At 31.8% G+C, this 18825-nt stretch overlaps 1 protein-coding gene and 1 long non-coding RNA gene across 8 annotated transcripts; both read right to left on the minus strand.

Annotated features, from left to right (window-relative positions):
* Positions 1 to 654: 654 nt before the first annotated feature.
* On the minus strand, positions 655 to 1778 carry LOC126713955 (uncharacterized). The gene is made up of 2 exons (XR_007651505.1): positions 1601 to 1778; positions 655 to 1097 (listed from the first exon to the last, which is right to left on the minus strand). It is a non-coding gene; the product is annotated as an uncharacterized LOC126713955 (long non-coding RNA).
* A 2094-nt stretch (positions 1779 to 3872) lies between these two features.
* Positions 3873 to 12383, minus strand: LOC126713952 (isoprenylcysteine alpha-carbonyl methylesterase ICME-like). Of its 7 annotated transcripts, none has more exons than XM_050413913.1 (11): positions 11906 to 12383; positions 10531 to 10607; positions 10199 to 10268; positions 9991 to 10071; positions 8912 to 8986; positions 7801 to 7902; positions 7570 to 7716; positions 5710 to 5775; positions 5440 to 5583; positions 4504 to 4615; positions 3873 to 4286 (listed from the first exon to the last, which is right to left on the minus strand). In XM_050413913.1, exons 1-11 carry the CDS (start codon positions 12160 to 12162, stop codon positions 4071 to 4073), a joined length of 1347 nt encoding a protein of 448 aa, XP_050269870.1. In that variant the 5' UTR covers positions 12163 to 12383; the 3' UTR covers positions 3873 to 4070. The 7 variants fall into 7 exon arrangements, with proteins under 7 accessions (XP_050269870.1, XP_050269871.1, XP_050269872.1 ...); XM_050413914.1 differs by having other exon boundaries at positions 4504 to 4594; positions 11906 to 12376; XM_050413915.1 differs by having other exon boundaries at positions 3873 to 4232; positions 11906 to 12370.
* Positions 12384 to 18825: the final 6442 nt, after the last annotated feature.

Raw genomic sequence — 18825 nt, forward strand, 5'->3', positions numbered from 1 at the left:
TTCTTTATTTTAATGATATTAACTATGGGTCTGTTTGGATTGAACTTATTGTTGCTGAAACTGAAAACTGAAAGTACTGTAACAAAATAATTTTTAAATGTGTGAATAGTATCGTGGGACCCATTTTTAATATTTTTTAGTGCGTAAACAGTGATAAACAGTGCTGCTACAGTACGCTACAGTGCTTATTGTCCCTGGAACACGTGAAGTGAGGAAAAAAGAAAAAAAAAAAAAAAAAAAAGGAAAAACGCAGCTTGGATTCAGCGGAAAACGCTGAATCCAAACGGCACCTATATGTTTGTGGTTAATTGAGATTATGGAAAATCTGAGCATAATAATAAGCCCGAATTGAATTCTACCCAAATCGAGATAGATTTTGCAAATCTCCTTGTGGAATTTCTTGAGCCACAACTTAAACTATGTATGAAATAATAAATAATAGTTCTTACATTTATATTAGACTTTGTATGACAATTAGCGTTGTTTATTTATTTTATCATTAATAATCAACTTAGTTTATTTAGGTTTTTTTATTTTTTTGTAAATATTATCCTTTTTATCTTGTATCTCCTGAAATAAAATTTCGGTTCTACTATTTTATAAATCAAACTTTTTCTCACCATATGATTGGAATTTATATAGAAGTCCCTCAAATAAGCCAACAGATTAGTCCACTCTTTTATTTTGCACACGTTACAATATACTATTATTATGGAGAGCATAATACATAACTAGGAACCAATTATAGGAGGCATCATAAAGCCCAAACCATATATCACATAAAACCCACTTTATTCTTAATTACTACTTCTCTCCACGATAATAAGCAACCTAATGCTTAATTGTTACTGAACCATGGTGCTTCATTTCTTAAGGCCTATTGAATGGCGGACTTCGCCTCTTATAGGGATTACGTCGCGTTGGAGGTGTGCAACTTTTATTTGGGTTACGACTACATTCAGCTGCTGAAGTTAGCTTCCTATAGGGTGGACCTGGCGTTGGTGGAGTTGGCGGCTTCAACGGTGGAGCAACTGGCTTCAAGGGTTGAGCTGGCGGCTTCGAGCGACAAGATCCACGGATATATGGATTACACTTTTCTGAGATATATATGAGATAAATTTATCAGAATATAACCAAATTAAGAAATTAATTAAGGAGAAAACATACATGGAAGAGAGCAATTAGAGCAAAAGTTCCATAAATGGAAAATCTCAAACAGTGAAATTACTTGACAAGTAATTTGCTAATTAGTACGTGTTTAGAAACTTAAAATTTATCAGAAAAACACTAGCTTTTGGAATTGAATATATGATTATCTTTTAGGCCATTAAAAACAAGAAAACTCATTTGATTTCAATATCGGTATCTTAAAAATCATTTAATTTTGCCCAGTCTTTAACAACAATTTGAAATTAACAAGCTTATATTCAAAATATTTTTCAACATATGTAAATGAGTAACTGCTACTACGTAAAAGCTTACTCAATGAACAAAATCAAAAGTTTATTTTAATAAGTACGCAACAAAATAAATTAAAATACAACTATATATGAACTATCTAGCTACTAGAAAATTCAAAATAGTGCTCTCGCGAGGTAACCTGATGCTGCATTTGAAGAAGGAATGAAAAATATGGAAGCCAAGAGAAGGCAGACAATGAGAATGGCCTTCATTTTGAGACTTCTTGGTTCTAAGCTTCTCCACCCTTATCTTATTTATAGGCCATACATCCAAGTAGAAGTGCGTAAAATGGCGTCTGGCGTTTTGCTTCTTTTTCTTTTTTTTCAAGCCACTTATGTTAGACTTTCATAGACAATTTATTGTTCATGAATGGTGCATGCACCGTTCACATACTGTAAATGCATTGTTCACATATTTAAAAATATTAAAAATATATCCCATAATATTATTCACATATTTAAAAATTATTTTGTTACAGTATTTTTAATTTTCAATTTCAGCAAAAATAAGTTTAATTCAAACGGACCATAAAGCTTTTTGTAACTTTATTTATTTATTTATTTTGACAATACGATTGAAATGAATTTACTTATATATATATAGAGAGAGAGAGAGAGAGAGAGAGAGAGAGAGAGAGAGAGAGAGAGAGAGAGAGAGAGAGAGAGAGAGAGAGAGAGAGAGAGAGAGAGAGAGAGAATTGAGTTCAAGTTACACCTAGTGTAACTTTAAGCAATATTACACCACTCAATATATTTTAATTAGATGCGAATTTTGACAAATCTACCGTTGGATTATATTATCTTCATATATTCTCCATACTTGCAAAATTTCAAGGTGATCAAAGATTAATAGTCATGTTATCAATCAATTGTTTAAATTCAAATTTTTATATTTTAAAATAATGCATAAAAGATGAGTTTATAGATTAAATGGTAAATAACATCCAATTAACATAAAAATTGGCATGAATGTTAAGAACATATAGAACATGTAATTCAACAGTGAGATTTTTAAAATATGAATTCTATGACAAATTATTGGGTGGTGTAACATTGCTTAAAGTTACACCAGGTGTAACTTGAACCCAACTTATACACACACACATATATATATATATATATATACTTATTTTGGTGGTATCAAAATAAAAGATAAATCATTGGATGGTCACTCCCTAAGAGAATACATTCAAACCGGTCTTGGCGTAAAACCTCATCTCAATTCCCAGCAGTGCTTTAATGAAGACCTCATTTTGTTGTTTAAAAAAAAATAATAATAAATAAATAATTTCAGTTTTAGTGCACAAAAATATTTTTAACAAAATAAACACCCGTCCCTCAAAATAAATAAACAAACACCCACGTCCTCATAACTCTGCTAATTGCAAACCTCATTAAGCTAGCAAGCAACAGCTAATAGTCTATTTATTCATTGGATACCATCTAAATAATTCAAGGGTTGAAGCTTGTCACTCTTATCTTATTGCACCTTGAAAAGTCTATCTTGGATATACGGAGAAAATTAACATGTGCATTGGTCTATTTGTAGTTGACCCCGAGTCTTCAATAAGTTCAAAAACTTGTTAGCACCCCTTTTCTGTCTACTTAACAATAATTATTCATTATGTCAAGACCTTTGTAGCTAAACCGGTACTTCTTGGTATTTTTAACAATAACTACTAATTATGCCAAGAACTTTGTGGCTAAACTAACACTTTATAAATTTTCAAAATAAATGTTGAGGATGCCAATTCTCTCTCCCCTTTTTAACCATCATATTCATCTCAACCAAAAAAAAAAAACAAAACAAAACAAAACAATAAATGACTAATAAAATCTCCTACCAGTCGAATTCAAGCAGACTTAAGTTCGGGTGGCTGGCTCAAAATCAAGCCAAGGCGATGGATGAGACTAATTCAACAACTTCGAATTTAATAGATTTTACTGTTCTGCTTCTACCAGAAAATAATAATAAGACACTCAAACCTCACATTGATATTGACAGAAGAAATTTCGATGCAAGGCAACGGTTCAGTGGGCTTTACAGTTTCCACAAAGATATTTCGCAGACATTGCTTGAAATCAAAATGTGTCTGCGCCAAATCACCCTCAAATAATACCGTCCTCTTATCCTCAAATCACACTCGGGCATTAATCTTCAGTAAATGAGGAATCAAATTCCATTATGAAGCATGTCAGAACCTCCACGGTGGGAATAAGAATCATGGGGGGAGAAAACCCTCAATTTAGAATTTGTTCAATTTTTTGTGTGTCAATGAAAAAATGTGTCTACTTCAGTTCAAATAATAATAATAAAACGGCTTTAATTCGCCCGATCGATGGCATTAATGCACTTTAATAAGTGAGATTTTTTGGGCCCATGGGAACTCAAATGGTGGAACCAAGTCTAGATTTGGAAAAAAATGCATTCAAAAGTACATATCAAATTTTCCTATTGTAATAATAACCCATTAACTTAAGTCACCAAAAGAAAAAGAACTGTGAGAATTCCTATAAAATAATACAAACTGAGAGTTCCTAAAATTAATACACGATCATCTAACGGAGGTAAATGAATAAGGATAGTGATAACTTTGAGAACCATAAGAGCTAGAAGGGGCTAATCTTGCGAGCCAACTTCAACAAAAACTCAGGAACAAGGCGTCTTCTTGGAGGGGCCATAGCATCCTTGTCAAGAGCTTCCTTATCACCGGCATGTATCACAGAAACTAAATGGTCAAACAGTTCATCTTTACCCCCTCTTAAAGGATCCTGCATCGAATGACCAAAAAGTTGAGGGTTGCTTTGAAGCACAAGGCCACCTTGCTGTATACATGAATTATAAATGTCTATAAACAACTTCCTTCTAGGAGTTGTTATGGTGGATATCTTCTCCACTTAATAACATTAATGAGTATATAACATTTGATAGATCAGGCAACATATGCCTAAATATGAACAGTGGTTATTAATAGGAGTAAAGGCACGTAATGATATCAAATTATCAATCAATCTACAAGAAGATATTCAAGGCATCACTTACTTGGAGAAACAAATCTGTATGTGTTTTTCCCTCATAAAGAACTAGCTTTGCTTGAGCTCCTGCCCTTTGAAGAGCATCTACGAAAGTTTTACTGCAAAAGATGAGTAAATATCTGGAATTATGCATGAGAAACTAAGAAAAACTTGTTAGCCTGTAAATTGATGATGATGCATGAATGAATAAATAGATTACCAAATTAAATTAAATTGGATTCAGCACACATAAATAACTATGCTATCCTTCTTATGTTTTATACTTACTATGTTCATATTTCTTAGAGCATGAAAGAAATGATACATTAATTATGTGTAATTCAAGTGTGTAAACAACATTATATGCATGTCATTTATAACCCCTTGCTTTCCTGTCTGATATTTCTATACTAATCGTGATAGAATTGGTATGCTGGTGGTGTGTTATTGGAAACTTCAATGTACTGTAAAGATCCTTCTTGCTGAAAAAGATGTAGGTAGCCATGTCCACTCATGCAAGGACTTTAGGAAGATATATTTCAGCTTAACCATGCTACTATGCTAGTCTCTGTCTTCAAAGCACTGAGCATTGCATTCACAGCCAATGCACCACAAAAAACACAAGGGGAACTATTCGCTACAGAGTCCCATTACCTTGCCTACAAAACTCCCCTTTCAACCCTTGAGCATCTCCCTTACGAAAAGGGAATTACCCAAAACACCAAACAGGGAGAAAAGATTAAAATTTTGTAACTAAGCATTCAATTAGGAGTAATCATATTTCATATGACCGTGTTATATTTGTTTGACGGGATTGCAGGAAGGACAGGGGGAGGATGGAAAAGGGAAGGAATAGACAAAGTCCCCTTGTTTGGTAGACAAGAACCATGGAGGGAGAGGAAGGTCAACCCCCTCTTACCAAACATAGTGAGCTTGCAGCAATAATTTAAGGGAACATCCTAACCTGGCATCTGATGGTATGGAATAATCTGAAGTTCCATGGAAAAGAGTAATAGGAGGCAAGCGAGAAACAGCATCTCTAATGCTTTTGTCCTGTATTTGAACTTCAGGAGAAAATCGTTGCAATCCTTGTTCACCTTCCATAATGCTGTAATTGCACATTACAAGAATATATACAAGGTGATAAGCAGATAAAATAAAATAAAAAAGATAGTAATAATAAGTTCATAAGCGTATAGCAATCAGTTCACAGGAAAATATATTAGGCAAGTACCTTAAGAAAATGGAGCGATAGAGACCTCGATTATTGAAGTGATCAACTAAATTAGGTAAATTGTACCTGCTCCCAAAATGTTCAATCAGTAAATCAGCAAACATTATGCAGCAAAAAAGTATGCAAGCATATGCAAGTCTCTTTGCAACCTCACAAAACAATTAAACCATACTTTATTTCACTTTTCTTCTAAAAATTCATAAAGGATTTGCATCCTTAAAATGGGAAAGCAAAAACAGCACTATCCACCTAGTGCTGAAAGGAAGCAGTGCCAGAGGGGGCAGCATGGTAAAAACAAAGTACTAGTCTGATTGACAGATGTATCCCATTGCCTTCTAAATTACTCAGACTGATAATTTTAGTAGTTTCGTCTTTCCTGCTATTGTATAGATTGAATATCTTTTGTGAAGCCTCACTTCCAACTGATGGATCAAATGCTTTCTGATCTTTAGGATTATTATACCAATATATATGACATCTGCCTTGAGAAAACGGCTCACACCTATAATAGACATAGATGACTAGCATAAACAAGGACCCAAAGAGTGTCAGTAAACAACACTTGATCCACAATTTTGAATTTTCTCTCCTAATTAAAATAAATAAATGGGGAGAACAGGACACACCATACTAGTTAGCAGTGTTCTGGAATAATTCAATCGAAAATGTGGCATACTTCCATTCCAAACACTAACCATGATAATCCAAAAATTCAATTATTTTCCTTCCCTTATTTATATTTCTTGAAAGAATTCATAGAGTTCAAGGCAAAACCAAGCTAAACTCATACAGATTAAATTGAACAATCATACTTTACATTTTTGTTTTTTTTTTTTTATAGGTAAAAGAATGGTACAACTTCTTACCCAAAGGAGTAGCACAACAGGGGACCGTGCCTCATGAAGCAGAGGTCACTAGTTCGAATCTCCCCTTCCCAATCCCCTTGGGCCAAACTTAATTATAAAAATAAAATAAAATAAAAAATAAATAAATAAAAGCCTACTTCTAATGATACAATCTTCTTAAGTTGTATAAATGTACGATACCAGTCACATTAAAGGATATGAGGCAGTACCACATTCACTTTCCCATTTTACAGACAGCAAACAACAAAGATCCACTATTCTAGGTAACTTAGGGCAGTCGTGCCAAACAATAACATTTATGGTATAAGTTTGGAACCTCTTTGAAAAACTAAAAGCCATTCCTTCATTATAAATTTCTATAATAATCAAAAAGCACAATAACTTGACAGACACTAAACTGCAGCTACACAAAAGAAACTCAAAAGTCAAAACCATGCAGTACAAAAGCCATATGTCAGACTAGTAAAGCTCCAAACTACACACCAAAAAGTAATTTAGAAGGCAATTGCTAGATGCCCAGTTGGGCCATCTATAAGTCATTAGTATTTACAAAAATACTGGCAGTGTTCCATATCCAATAAGGCAGGTCAAGGGGCACACTGCTTACTGTGTCCAGGATTCAAAACTTATAACTACATGGCAAAAAAGTGAGAACGGATTTAGGATTTATGGTATTGAGAAGATATCAACCATCAGTGACCTTGGTAAAAATGCCAACGGATGTCCCATTTTCTCATGCACATCTAAACCCTCATGATCAACAAGTTCTGCAGCTAGATGTTTCTCATCTGGGTTCCAAAGGTTAAACCCCAGGCTTGATCCTCACAATCTTCTATATATTTACTCTTAATAAATGGTAAACTATATACATATATATATATATATATATATGCATGCATTAAACAATAAAACATATTTAGATAAACTGAGGACCTCTAATCAAATTCAGAAACTTCCATGAGATTCACTACAAAAGCAACATATAAAAAATTACCCTCCAGATAAACCAAAATAAGCTTTTAATTGAGATACACTCCATGTAATACTCTCTCCTTTCTCGGGTTCAGATTCTTTGATTGCTTGCTCCAGGAGGGCACAAGCAGAAATATGTGCACCAGCTGATTGCCCCATTAGATAGATCCTACTCAAATAGGCACAAAAAGATCAATGACATGGTTTGAAGGTGAGATGCGGAATTCCCAAAACCAAGAAATTAGTCTGTCACCTGTTAGGGTCACCCCCATACTCAGTAAGGTGGTTGCAGACAAATGAAATGCCCTGGGAAGTATCTTCTACCATATCACCAATAGTCCCCTGGGGAAAATTCCTGCATCACATCTTAACTTGTGAGGATCTTATAAATAAACTTAGACCATAACGGACAGAATACAGATAACAGAACAACTTCGCATACTTTAGAGATAATGAAAATTATTTGTATGAAGTATTGATGCAGGAGCTAAAAGGGTGCAACTGGCATCAAAATCTCCAATGATGCAGCAGCTACAATGATTAAATTAGCAACTTAGTTCCTTGAATACATTAAGGATTTTGATGCTTAGAAATTCATAATATGCTTCCCTTTGTGGTATTAGTATTGCTATTTCTTGCTTTGAAAATTGTATTTTACTATCTGGTAAAGTGTAGAGTATGTGAGAATGTGCCTAGTATTAATATTATTTATTAAGTTATGTACTCGAATGTCTATTTAAGTTGTCTTGGGAACTATCTAGATTATGCATCTTTGGCTAGTCAGTATTCGTAATCCCTTATACATATCAATGAAAATATAAGGAAGGTAGACCCTTTTTTTTTTTTTTTAAATAAATTAAAAAAAGGGATTATTCCTACGATAACTCCATTTCCTACCTTTAAACCTTTAGGCTTTACCTGCTGAATACAGCAAAGCTATCAACTTTGCAGCCTTATTTGGGCTGCATGATCAGATACCGTGTAACTTTCACTGTATCTTTTTTCCATCAATATATAATGGAGGGATGTTGTGGTTAGTTAAGTAGTAAAGTCTCATATTGAATAATAGTGAGCAGTTAATATAACATAACTGGGCCTAAACCCATAGGCTTAACTTTTTGGGTAAAGTGCTGAAGATGAGCAAGTATCAGTTCCCATATTAGCAGTCAAAGGACTTAGTTTATTATTGTATATCAAATCATTGATGAACTATGGACTCCAGTATGGCAATGACTGAACTGAAATCAAACACCAAGCGTCCTTAGGCTTTGGCTCAAGTGTTAATTGTTGGGTGGTCCATTTAGGGTTTATTCAATTTATTCTATTAAAAAGGAAGGAGAAGAAAGCATCAAAAAACAAAATACCTATAGTCAATGCATGCCACTATTATGTCTCTTTCTGCCAATTGCTGTCCCAAAAGAGAACCCCATGCTTTGTACCTATAGAAGGCAAAAAAGGGGAAAAGAGGGAGGGGGGGGGTCGGGGGGGTGAGGAAGAAAGAAATATAAGTGATGTTGAACAACGGTAGATAAATCCATATATTCAAGGGAATGAATGCTAATATCTAGTTATTTACAATGTCTTATACTTATTTGGCATCAGCAAATGAAGAAAATATAAAAAATTGAAGACTGAAAATACAAAATAAAATCAAACCACTATTATGGTTAAAACTGCTGAACTAACAAAGTTCAAACAGGCAGTGCCATAAATTTATCATGTGACGAGGACTTTTGCATTAGATAAGAAAAAAAAGGGTCTAACAGGGGTTTGGATCTGGTAAATGTAGATACTCTAGTAAAGTTTTGAGGATGTCTCACATTTGCCTCATATCTTAGTTCAAGTAGCAGTAGTAAATTTAACATCAAAAACACTGAATCTACCATACATTATCGTCCATCCTCTCATGGACAAATTTAACTCGACTGTCTCATAGATCCATTCATCTCTTTTCTTTTCTTTTTATTTGTTAGTTACACACACCTAGTGAATTTGGCAAAACGCTCCAAAGGTACATACAAGGTCAAAGTGGCTCCTTAACTGTATTTCATATTCCCAAAAAGCTCCATGTCAAATGTAATTTGGCAACTATTTACTGTTAGCACAGATGGGTAGTTCTTGCAATCTCAAAGTGTACATGCTGATCCTAAATGCAATTGGCAATCCTTACTACTATGATGGGAGATTCTCTTACCAAAATAAGAAACATATGTTTATAATATCAAAATATAATTTCAGAAAGACATCATATCTTCCAAACTTTAAACCTGCTTTAAGCCCTCAAGCAGATAATAGGGATGGCTGATTTTGTAGCCCTATATTTAGTACACAGATTAAGCAACTAATGTTGTAAACATGTATTCACAATGTTTTGTATCACAAGATGCAACAAATTTAAACTGAACAGTAATGCAAAACCTAGGAGCTATCACAAATCACTAACCCAATAATCCAAGCTCCACCAGTTACAAATATAACAACTGGCTTTGGTTCACCACTATTTGCAGGTAAAAATAGATCCAATCTGTATAAAAGTAAAGACACAATTGCAAAAGTAAAAAATTTGCATTTGCATGTGATACATGAGTCAGTTCATAGCTTAGCAAAAAGAAAATAAAGAAAAATTTATTACCTCCATCACAATTACTTACCTATTTCTTGGTTGATCTCCATAAACAACACTTCGCCGGACCTGGCTTGAGAAGAAATAATAATATGCAACTGTAGAACAGTAGCAAGCAAGTTATGTTCCATTTATTTGGACCATATGTAAATATATCCTAAAATAAAATATGTCCCTGTCACAGATTGAAAAATAATCTAGAAACCATGCCGCTTTTGTCTTTTCTTCACATAGACACAAGGAATCCCCGGCATTTAGTTTCCTTCAGAATCTAGTTATATAACTAAGCAATCAAATAAAAGGAAACAAAAAGAAAGGACAAGGGAACAAGGTTATGCAACAAGTAAAAACAACACAAACCTTGAAGAAAGCCGGGCATAAGTAGCAAGGCATAACAACCAAGAGCAATTAATCTTGTGATCCACCGGTAGCCTACCCTGAATGAAAATAAATGGTTAAAAATGATATCCACACCAACTAAAACAAGGTGAAAGCTTTCCATGTCACTTGAAACCTAATTGCTGACAAAGAAAAATCTAAAGCCTTTCATCCATCAATTTTTTTCTTGGACAGTAAATTAAAGTAAGCATGGACTTGTTAGAAATTAAGGCATATAACATGCCAAAACTGATCCAAGAACTCCATCCAATGGAAACAGAAAAAATAACAAATATTTCAGAACAAACACATCAACTCCTCGGATTTGAAAAGTTGTCCAACTATTACTAGAATCACTTAACTTCTCAAAAGCATTAACATCATTTATTCACACATTCTTCATGTAGTATAAGCCAAACTTTTTTTTGTTCGCAAATCAGGTAAAAAAATATCCTCCATAATAGTCTGAATTTATTTTATTGGCAAGTAAAATGACTTTACCTGGAGTTCTATACATTTATATATTTAGAAGATACAGATGCACCCATGGGTCTTGAACCCATCACCGTACCCTCCACCTTGCTCTTACAAAGGGAAGGAGATGTCATTTGAGATGAGTTCATTGGCTATAGAGATCTATGCACAAAGTTGCAAAGCAATTTACTCCTTCCGTCTCATTTTGTTTGTCTACTTTAGAAAATCCAAACATTAACCTTTTCAATAAAATAAAAGGCAATATTAAAGAAGTTATTAAAACTGTCCTCATTGGTTTTTTTGAAGCAGAAAACGACTTTGGACATCCCCAAATGAAACAATGGATAAACAAGATGCGAATTGGATTTATATTCAATTAGAATGGTATATTAATTCTTCAATTATTGTTGGGAAAAAAAAAATCAGTAGAAAAATAAATAAATAAACCAAAATCATCTCAGCTATACATCACACTTGCAAAAAGTAAACTGCAGAATATCATAAAATTCAACTTTCAAATTCTTCTTACTTTTCTTTCTCACTCAATTTTCTCAGCAACCCAACATCAAACACCAAATGTCAAATTCCAATAAATCATCATGAAACCACTTAGCTAAATTTGCAAAAGGTAAAAAAGCAGAACAACTCTACGATTCAAATTTCAAAATTCTCTCCTATTTTCTTTGTCACCAGAAAAATTAGCTAAATTTTCAGAAGCTAATACGTCAAGTTTCAAATCTCTTCCTTTTTTTTTTTTTTTTTTTCTGGCTCAATTTTCTCCGCAACGAAACAGAAAATGTGAAATTTGTACAAAAACACACACATAAATGATAAATCATATAAATGCAAAAATATAAATAAATAAATAAATAAAGAAGAGTACCCTAGATATCGGAGGAGGATGAAGCTGAGCCGAGTGACGAGATAAGTCTCGGCGGCGGCGTGGCTGATAGACTGAGCGCGGTTGAGCCGCGTCGGCGCATCTCGAAGCTTGGCGTCGGCGGAGGAGGAGGAGGAGGAGCATCGGCGGCGACGCTGGTGGTGGTGGTGGTGGTGTTTGGTGGCATCAGTGAGAGAGTGAGTGAAAAGCTTATCAGAAGAAGAGAGCAAGCTAGGCTTGGCGTCCACCTCTAAATTCATGTCCAAAAAGCCTATTTTGGATTTCAGAATCGCAAAAATTAGATTTGAAGGCAATGGTGAGAGAGTAGAACGTGGAAGCAAATTGAGGCTGGGAACGTGGGTTTTTATAGTTTGTTTAGTGAGGGAGGGTGTATGCGTATGTGATTTGGATTTGCATTTGCATTTGTAGTTGTTGTGCGTGTTTTTATTATTATGGGCATAAAGTAAAGTAGAGCCAAAAGAATAAGAATATTTTTTATTTATTTTATTTTATTTTGCGTTTGAATTTTGCGGGAGTTAAAGGACAAGTCGCTTCCGTGCTCTCCAGAGTCCAGACTGTTTTTTTTTTTATGTAAAGCCTCGCACATAGCGCGGCAATCCCGCGTGCCCAGCTCTCCAGCACTTTCTTTCTTTTTCTTTTTTTCAAATCAAGTCTAGTTCTTTCTTTTCATTCCTACGTGCTGTCTCTTCCATGATAAAATGCCAAACTTGCACTGCTAAATTTCTTTTCCGTTAAATTGCACTGCTAAATTACCCAAAACGACGTTGTTTTACACTGTAGTTTTTTTTTTTTTTTATTCCTGAATTTTAGAAAAAAAAAAAAAACATCATTATGTGGTATAGTTACCTGATTTTCATTTCTTGAATGTTTCACCGTTCCAATTTTCAAAGCATCATTACCACCTAAAACTCAAAATACTTAAAAGAAAATTTTTGAAAAATTAAACATATTGAATGATGGAAAATGTTTTTACATTTTATTTTTGTTTTTGTTTTTTTGTGTGTAAAACTGTTTTTTTTTTCACTTAAAACGGTGCGTTAAAAAAATATAAAAAGTCAACCCAAGAAATATTGGACATGAAACATTGAATTTTAACTCAACAAAATTGATAAAAATAAAATAATAGAAACACAACAAAGTGTCACAATACTTTTATTATTTTTATTTTAACATATAAAGAACTGCTGACACCTCAGCAATTATAAAAATTGTGGGGTCAAAAAATTTAACAACCTCGGCCCACCTCATATTAAGCCCAAAGCCTACGCCGAGGAGGAAGGAATGGCTGAGGACAAATAAAGAAAGCCCAAGTGGCCCAGAAACATCACCAAGGACAATTCTGTCCTCGGCCAACCCAGATCCTAGTAGAGAAGAACGGCCCGCCATTAACGGCAGCCTCCCAGAGCGTCCCAAGAAAAAGGACAAGTACTGTAGGACAGCCATGGGAGCATAGTGTAGGAACAGTTCAAGGAGAAACTGTCACCTCCGCATTAGATGCCCACAACTAACGTTCTGGCCGCATTAATGAAGAAATGACCCTTGAACAGTACGGTCTTGGTTGCTGCAACTCATTGAAGGTTTAGGAAGGTGGCTAATGGGACAGGCATTCGAGTAGTGACCTGCATGATCAACAGATAGAAGGCCAAAATCAACTCGAGGGGGATATATAATGTGAGAAATCCTCCAAGAAATGGGGCAAAAGGAAAAGGAAGGAGAATACGGTAGCAATTTGCATGATCTTGGAAACTTTTGTGACCTAGCACTGAAGAAAGAATAAGAACACTAAGTTCCTCGGACGAAATGCCCGAGAACAGAATTTCATACTTTAGTCCATATCCTTGTTATTCAATCCATTCATAACCGTGTCTAGTTGTTGTAATCCTCACTAAGATCTAGTTCTTAAATCTACTCTCTATAAATTTATTGTATTGGGCTAGTTGGGCTCGAGTCCACTCATCTAGTAGTAGAAGTGCTCAAACCCAGTCCCTACAAAAATATTGTGATAACAACGAGATATCACAATATTTTAACCATACATTTATTTTTTGTTATGGTTGGTTCTAGTATGATAATTTACTATTTTATTTTGACTTGTAAGAAACTAATACCTCAAAAATTGTGAAAATATTGTGATTATTTGTTGTGTCAATATTTTATTAAAAAGATAAAAAGTGGTCAGCTCAAAACTGTGAAATGGTGAGTTTTTGCCTCAGTAAATTGATCAAACCAAAAAGTTACAGTAGATAAGCTCCTCGCTCTTAAGAAAGTAAAGTAAGGGGTATTTGTTCATTTCCAATATATTAATGGGAAATTGCTTGATTTGAAAGTTTAGGGAGGAATTGTGAAGTCCCAAACATAAATTATGGAAAGTATGGGGTTTTTTTGTGTGTGTAAAACTATGTTTTTTTACTTAAAATTGTGCATTAAAAAAAAAAAAGCAAAAATACAAAATTTAACCCAAGAAAATTGTATATGAAACAGTGAATTTTAGCTCAACAAAATGTCACAACACTTTGAAAATAACTTTTTATTTTATTTTATTTTGACCTATAAAGAACTGTGCTAAACTATGTTTTTTTCTTACATAAAACGGTGCATTAAATTTTTTTTTTTTTTTTTTTAAAGCAAAAGCAAAAATGCAAAATTCAACTCAAGAAAATTGTGCATGAAACAATGAATTTCGGCTCAACAAAATGTTAGAACACTTTGACAATACATTTATTATTTTATTTTATTTTGACATATAAAGAACTAAAACCTCAACAATTATGAAAACTAGCATGTAACTCATGCAAACGCATGGATGCATTTAAAATTAAACACAATTTTTATTATAAAAATATAAATAATTAGTCAAATTTTTTTTTTTAAAAGCATGTAACACATGCATATGTATAGATACATTTAAAATTAAACACAATATTTATCATAATATATAAATAATTAGTCAAATTAATTTTTTTAAAGTAAACGTAATTAGTCACATATTAAAATTCTTACCTAAATTTAATACTACTTATGATCATTTTTTTTTTCTAATTTTTAATGAGATAGAATGTGTAGTGATTTTTTTTTAACATGTGGTGATTTTTATTGGGTATATGTGATTGGGTTTTTTTTTTTTTTTTAGTTTATTAATATTAGATTCTTAATATTTTGCACTCACTAACTCACTTAGCACAAAAATTAAAAAACTTAAGTGAACACATGACACAGACTTAAGTGGATAATTATGGTGTGATTCCCACATAAATTTAGACTCATAGCACAAAATTGGATTATAATTTCAAATTTTAATTGAACTTTCTCTAAACTTTACCTATTAATATATACCAGTATAATTTTTTTTCTTTATAAAAAAATTATACATTTTTTTTATAGAAAATGTTGAAATTATACATGGCATTAGTTTACGCCATTTTTAAACCATAAATTTCTAAAATATGTAATGGTTTTTCATTTTATATATATATATATATATATAATATTTAATTTAATTGGATTTAAACTCTTCGGTTTTTGCACCCAATAAATTTAAAAAATAAATGGAAACGTGGCACAAAATTGGACTCTAATTGAAATTAAATTTAGAATTTATTTGGATTTGGACTCTTCGATTTTTGCACTCAACTATTCACTTGGCACAAAAAAATAAAAATTAGAAGGGACACATGGCACACAATTGGACTCCAATTGAAATTCTAATTTGGCTTTCTCTAAGTTTTACCTATTAATATATATAGACTAGTAATAGGCCCGTGCGTTACACGGTTTTATGAAAAAACTTATAAAATAAATGTATAAATAATTATATATTTTAATAGACTCAATAAAGATAAAAGAAAAAATTATCAATTGTAAATAATTATTTTACTAAAATAAGGGGTAAGATTTCTTCCTAAAACTAAATTAAATTGATAATTCCAAATTGAATTTTAAATTGATAATTATTTTAAAAAAATGTACTAAACAATTGATAAATCTAAAATTAATATAATCTTGATAATATTATAAATTAAAATTAAAGTTGATAATTAAAGAATACACGTGTAGAACATCTTGATAATTTGATGTAACATAAAAATCAAATAAGAAAATTGTTAAAATTAATCTATTAATTCTAACCATATTTAATCATTAATTCTAAGACCCTAACCCTAAGCATATAAATTAGACCAAAGCTAAGAAAATTAGTTTAAATAAAAGGCAACCAATACACAAAACCTAATCAATTTAATAAAAACAAAATACAAAAACAAAGAAAGAGCCTTTAGAAACTTGACAATGTTTTCGAATGTTTTGAATTCATTAATTAAAATCACATGAAGACAAAAAACCAATCATAACAGTAAAGAAAATAAACAAAATGAAAATAATAATAATAATAATAAAAGAAGAAAGAATGCATATCTGCATTGTCATGGGATTTAGGCATTCACATATTGAAATAAGTTTCACTCCAAAAAGGATATATAGTGTTATATATATTGGTAGAGTTCCATTTGAAATATAATTCATTTAAATCTTATTGAAATTAAAGATATCTAATCAATGTGTTTGTTTTTATCCCATAAAAATTGGAATTAAAAAAAGGTCATATGAAAAAAAAAAAAAAAAAAAAAAAAAAAAAAAAAGAGTTGATTCAACATAACATAATATGTAAAAAATTAAAATTTAAAAAAAGAGAGAAAGAGAACGTGGTTGATAGCTATAAGGAATTTATATAAATATATATATATATATATATATATATATTTAAATGTCATCAACGTATAAATTATCAAATTAATGGAGATATATACTGTTTTTTGGAATAGATAGAGATTATCAAATTATTGGAGATATATACTGTTTCTTGGGATAGATTTATATTAATCACCTCTTGAAGAATTTGGATTGTGCTTATCCCTTAATAATCAAGTTTTGTAACTTGATATTCTGATAAAATAATATTAATTTAATAATATTATAATTTTGAAAATTTAGATGATAAATATTATCTAAATTAAATTTTTGTATGTTAAATATTATCCCCTAATTTAATAAATATATCCTAACAAATAAAAAAATAATGTTAATTAGATGATAAATATTATCTAAATTAAATTTTTGTATGTTAAATATTATCCCTTAATTTAAGAAATATATCCTAACAAATAAAAAAATAATGTTAATCTAATTTTATTTAATGATAAGAACGAATTAAAGTCCTGGTAGTATATTATTCCTTTTTAGTTCTTTAAAAATCTAAAATTTTAATAAAATTTTTGCAATTTAGTGAAGCCACATGACACAACCACAGCGTCTAAGCCCAACTTTTATTATATATAACTAGTCGCTAACCCGTGCGATGCACGAAATAGTTAAACAAAATATATACACATTCACTTTTATTGGTACAATCATTTGAAAACAATTCTAACTAATACTCAAATGTAAGAGACACATTGACTTACTATTTAAAGTAGCCTTCTGAAGAATTTACACATATTGTGCAACTGAGCCTTAATTTCTCATCAATGGTTAGAAATATAAACTGCAAATATAAAAATAAAGACCATGACTTGAGAAGGACGCATTAAACTTCAAATTAGAGTAGTAATTTTACTTTCTCAATCTTTGCTCAGTTGTAATAATAATATAGAGGAAATTCAAAACATGGAAAGAAAATAAAAATTACAACAATTAATTCCATTATATTTCATGCTATACTTTGTAATTGTATGGAATTAAGTCAACTCAATTTAAGTAGTTGTAATAAAATTGGCTTCTACTATTCTCTATTCTATGGAGATATGAACATGTTGGATTTCTCAAACAATTACCAGTATTGCAGTAAAATGATTTATTATTGAAAATAAGAAACAATTAAGCTCATCCCTTAAAGATTTACCTCTTGTACTTGGTAATTTCCATTCAAACTTTAAAATAGATTATTTGCCTTACCTAGATGTTTTCCTTGTGGTGAGGACAAATAAAATGAGACAGGTGCTGCATGACCTTCAAAGCAAAAAAGCTTTCTTCTAGTCAAAAACAAAACTCGTCAAGAGGAGTAAGAGAGAAAGAAATTACTCAATGAAAAACCATGGTGAATGGAGAAAAGATTTTTGAACTTCCAAAGATCCACACAAATTTTAGCCATAGGTGCAAAATGCCAAGTTAAGAAATATAAATATTGATCTACAGGTGCAATTTTTAAATAGAAAATAGCAATTTCATTAACAAAAACCCTAGCAACCAAATAGAAAAACTATAACCTTGATTTGATTTCTCATTTATCAATGATGGTGACTGGAGAATAAGTTGATTTAGTCCATAAGAGTGGCCCTGAGTAATTGCCGATGGCAAGTGCCAAAGATAGTAAGTAAATCAAATCAAAGAAGGAGAGAGTATAAATTATTTCACGAAATCAAAGATCTCTTTACATCCCATAAAATTTAAAATAAAGAAGAAAATCTCTCTATAGCTTAAGAAACACAACATAATAAAATTAAAGAGAGAAAATTTTCAGAGGACAAAATATTATAGATAATTTAAAAGAATTTTGGTTTAATTCCTAAACTCCACAACTCCATAAAATTCATACTAATAATAATATTTTATGATTGCATAGACTATTTTTTTAGAGTATTTGATCTCAACATTGGCGTGCATTTAATCTTTCACTAAAAGCAAAGGGAAGTAGATCATGTGCATACATCTTTATGAGAAATTTTTGGCAGTCAGGCGTAACAAACGTATAATCATTTTGTCCTATTCCTACCATCTAAGAACATATCCTCTCTTATAAGTTGATGATGCCAAGTTTAACGTATTCTCTCCTTTTTTTTTTCTTTTTTTTCCCCCCAAAGAAATAAAAGGACTTTAAAGACATGTCCAATTTGTTAAAATGCAAGTGCTTC

This window comes from Quercus robur, chromosome 2 (assembly GCF_932294415.1).
Source record: "Quercus robur chromosome 2, dhQueRobu3.1, whole genome shotgun sequence".
Lineage (NCBI taxonomy): Eukaryota > Viridiplantae > Streptophyta > Magnoliopsida > Fagales > Fagaceae > Quercus > Quercus robur.

Coding starts and splice junctions, on each gene's coding strand:
- LOC126713952 (XM_050413913.1), bottom strand. CDS start 12,162: ATGAATTTAGAGGTGGACGCCAAGCCTAGCTTGCTCTCTTCTTCTGAT. Junction 5,584..5,709: donor TATCGCTCCATTTTCTTAAG/GTACTTGCCTAA, acceptor GTGCAATTACAG/CATTATGGAAGGTGAACAAG. Junction 4,287..4,503: donor ATACAGATTTGTTTCTCCAA/GTAAGTGATGCC, acceptor TCATGTATACAG/CAAGGTGGCCTTGTGCTTCA.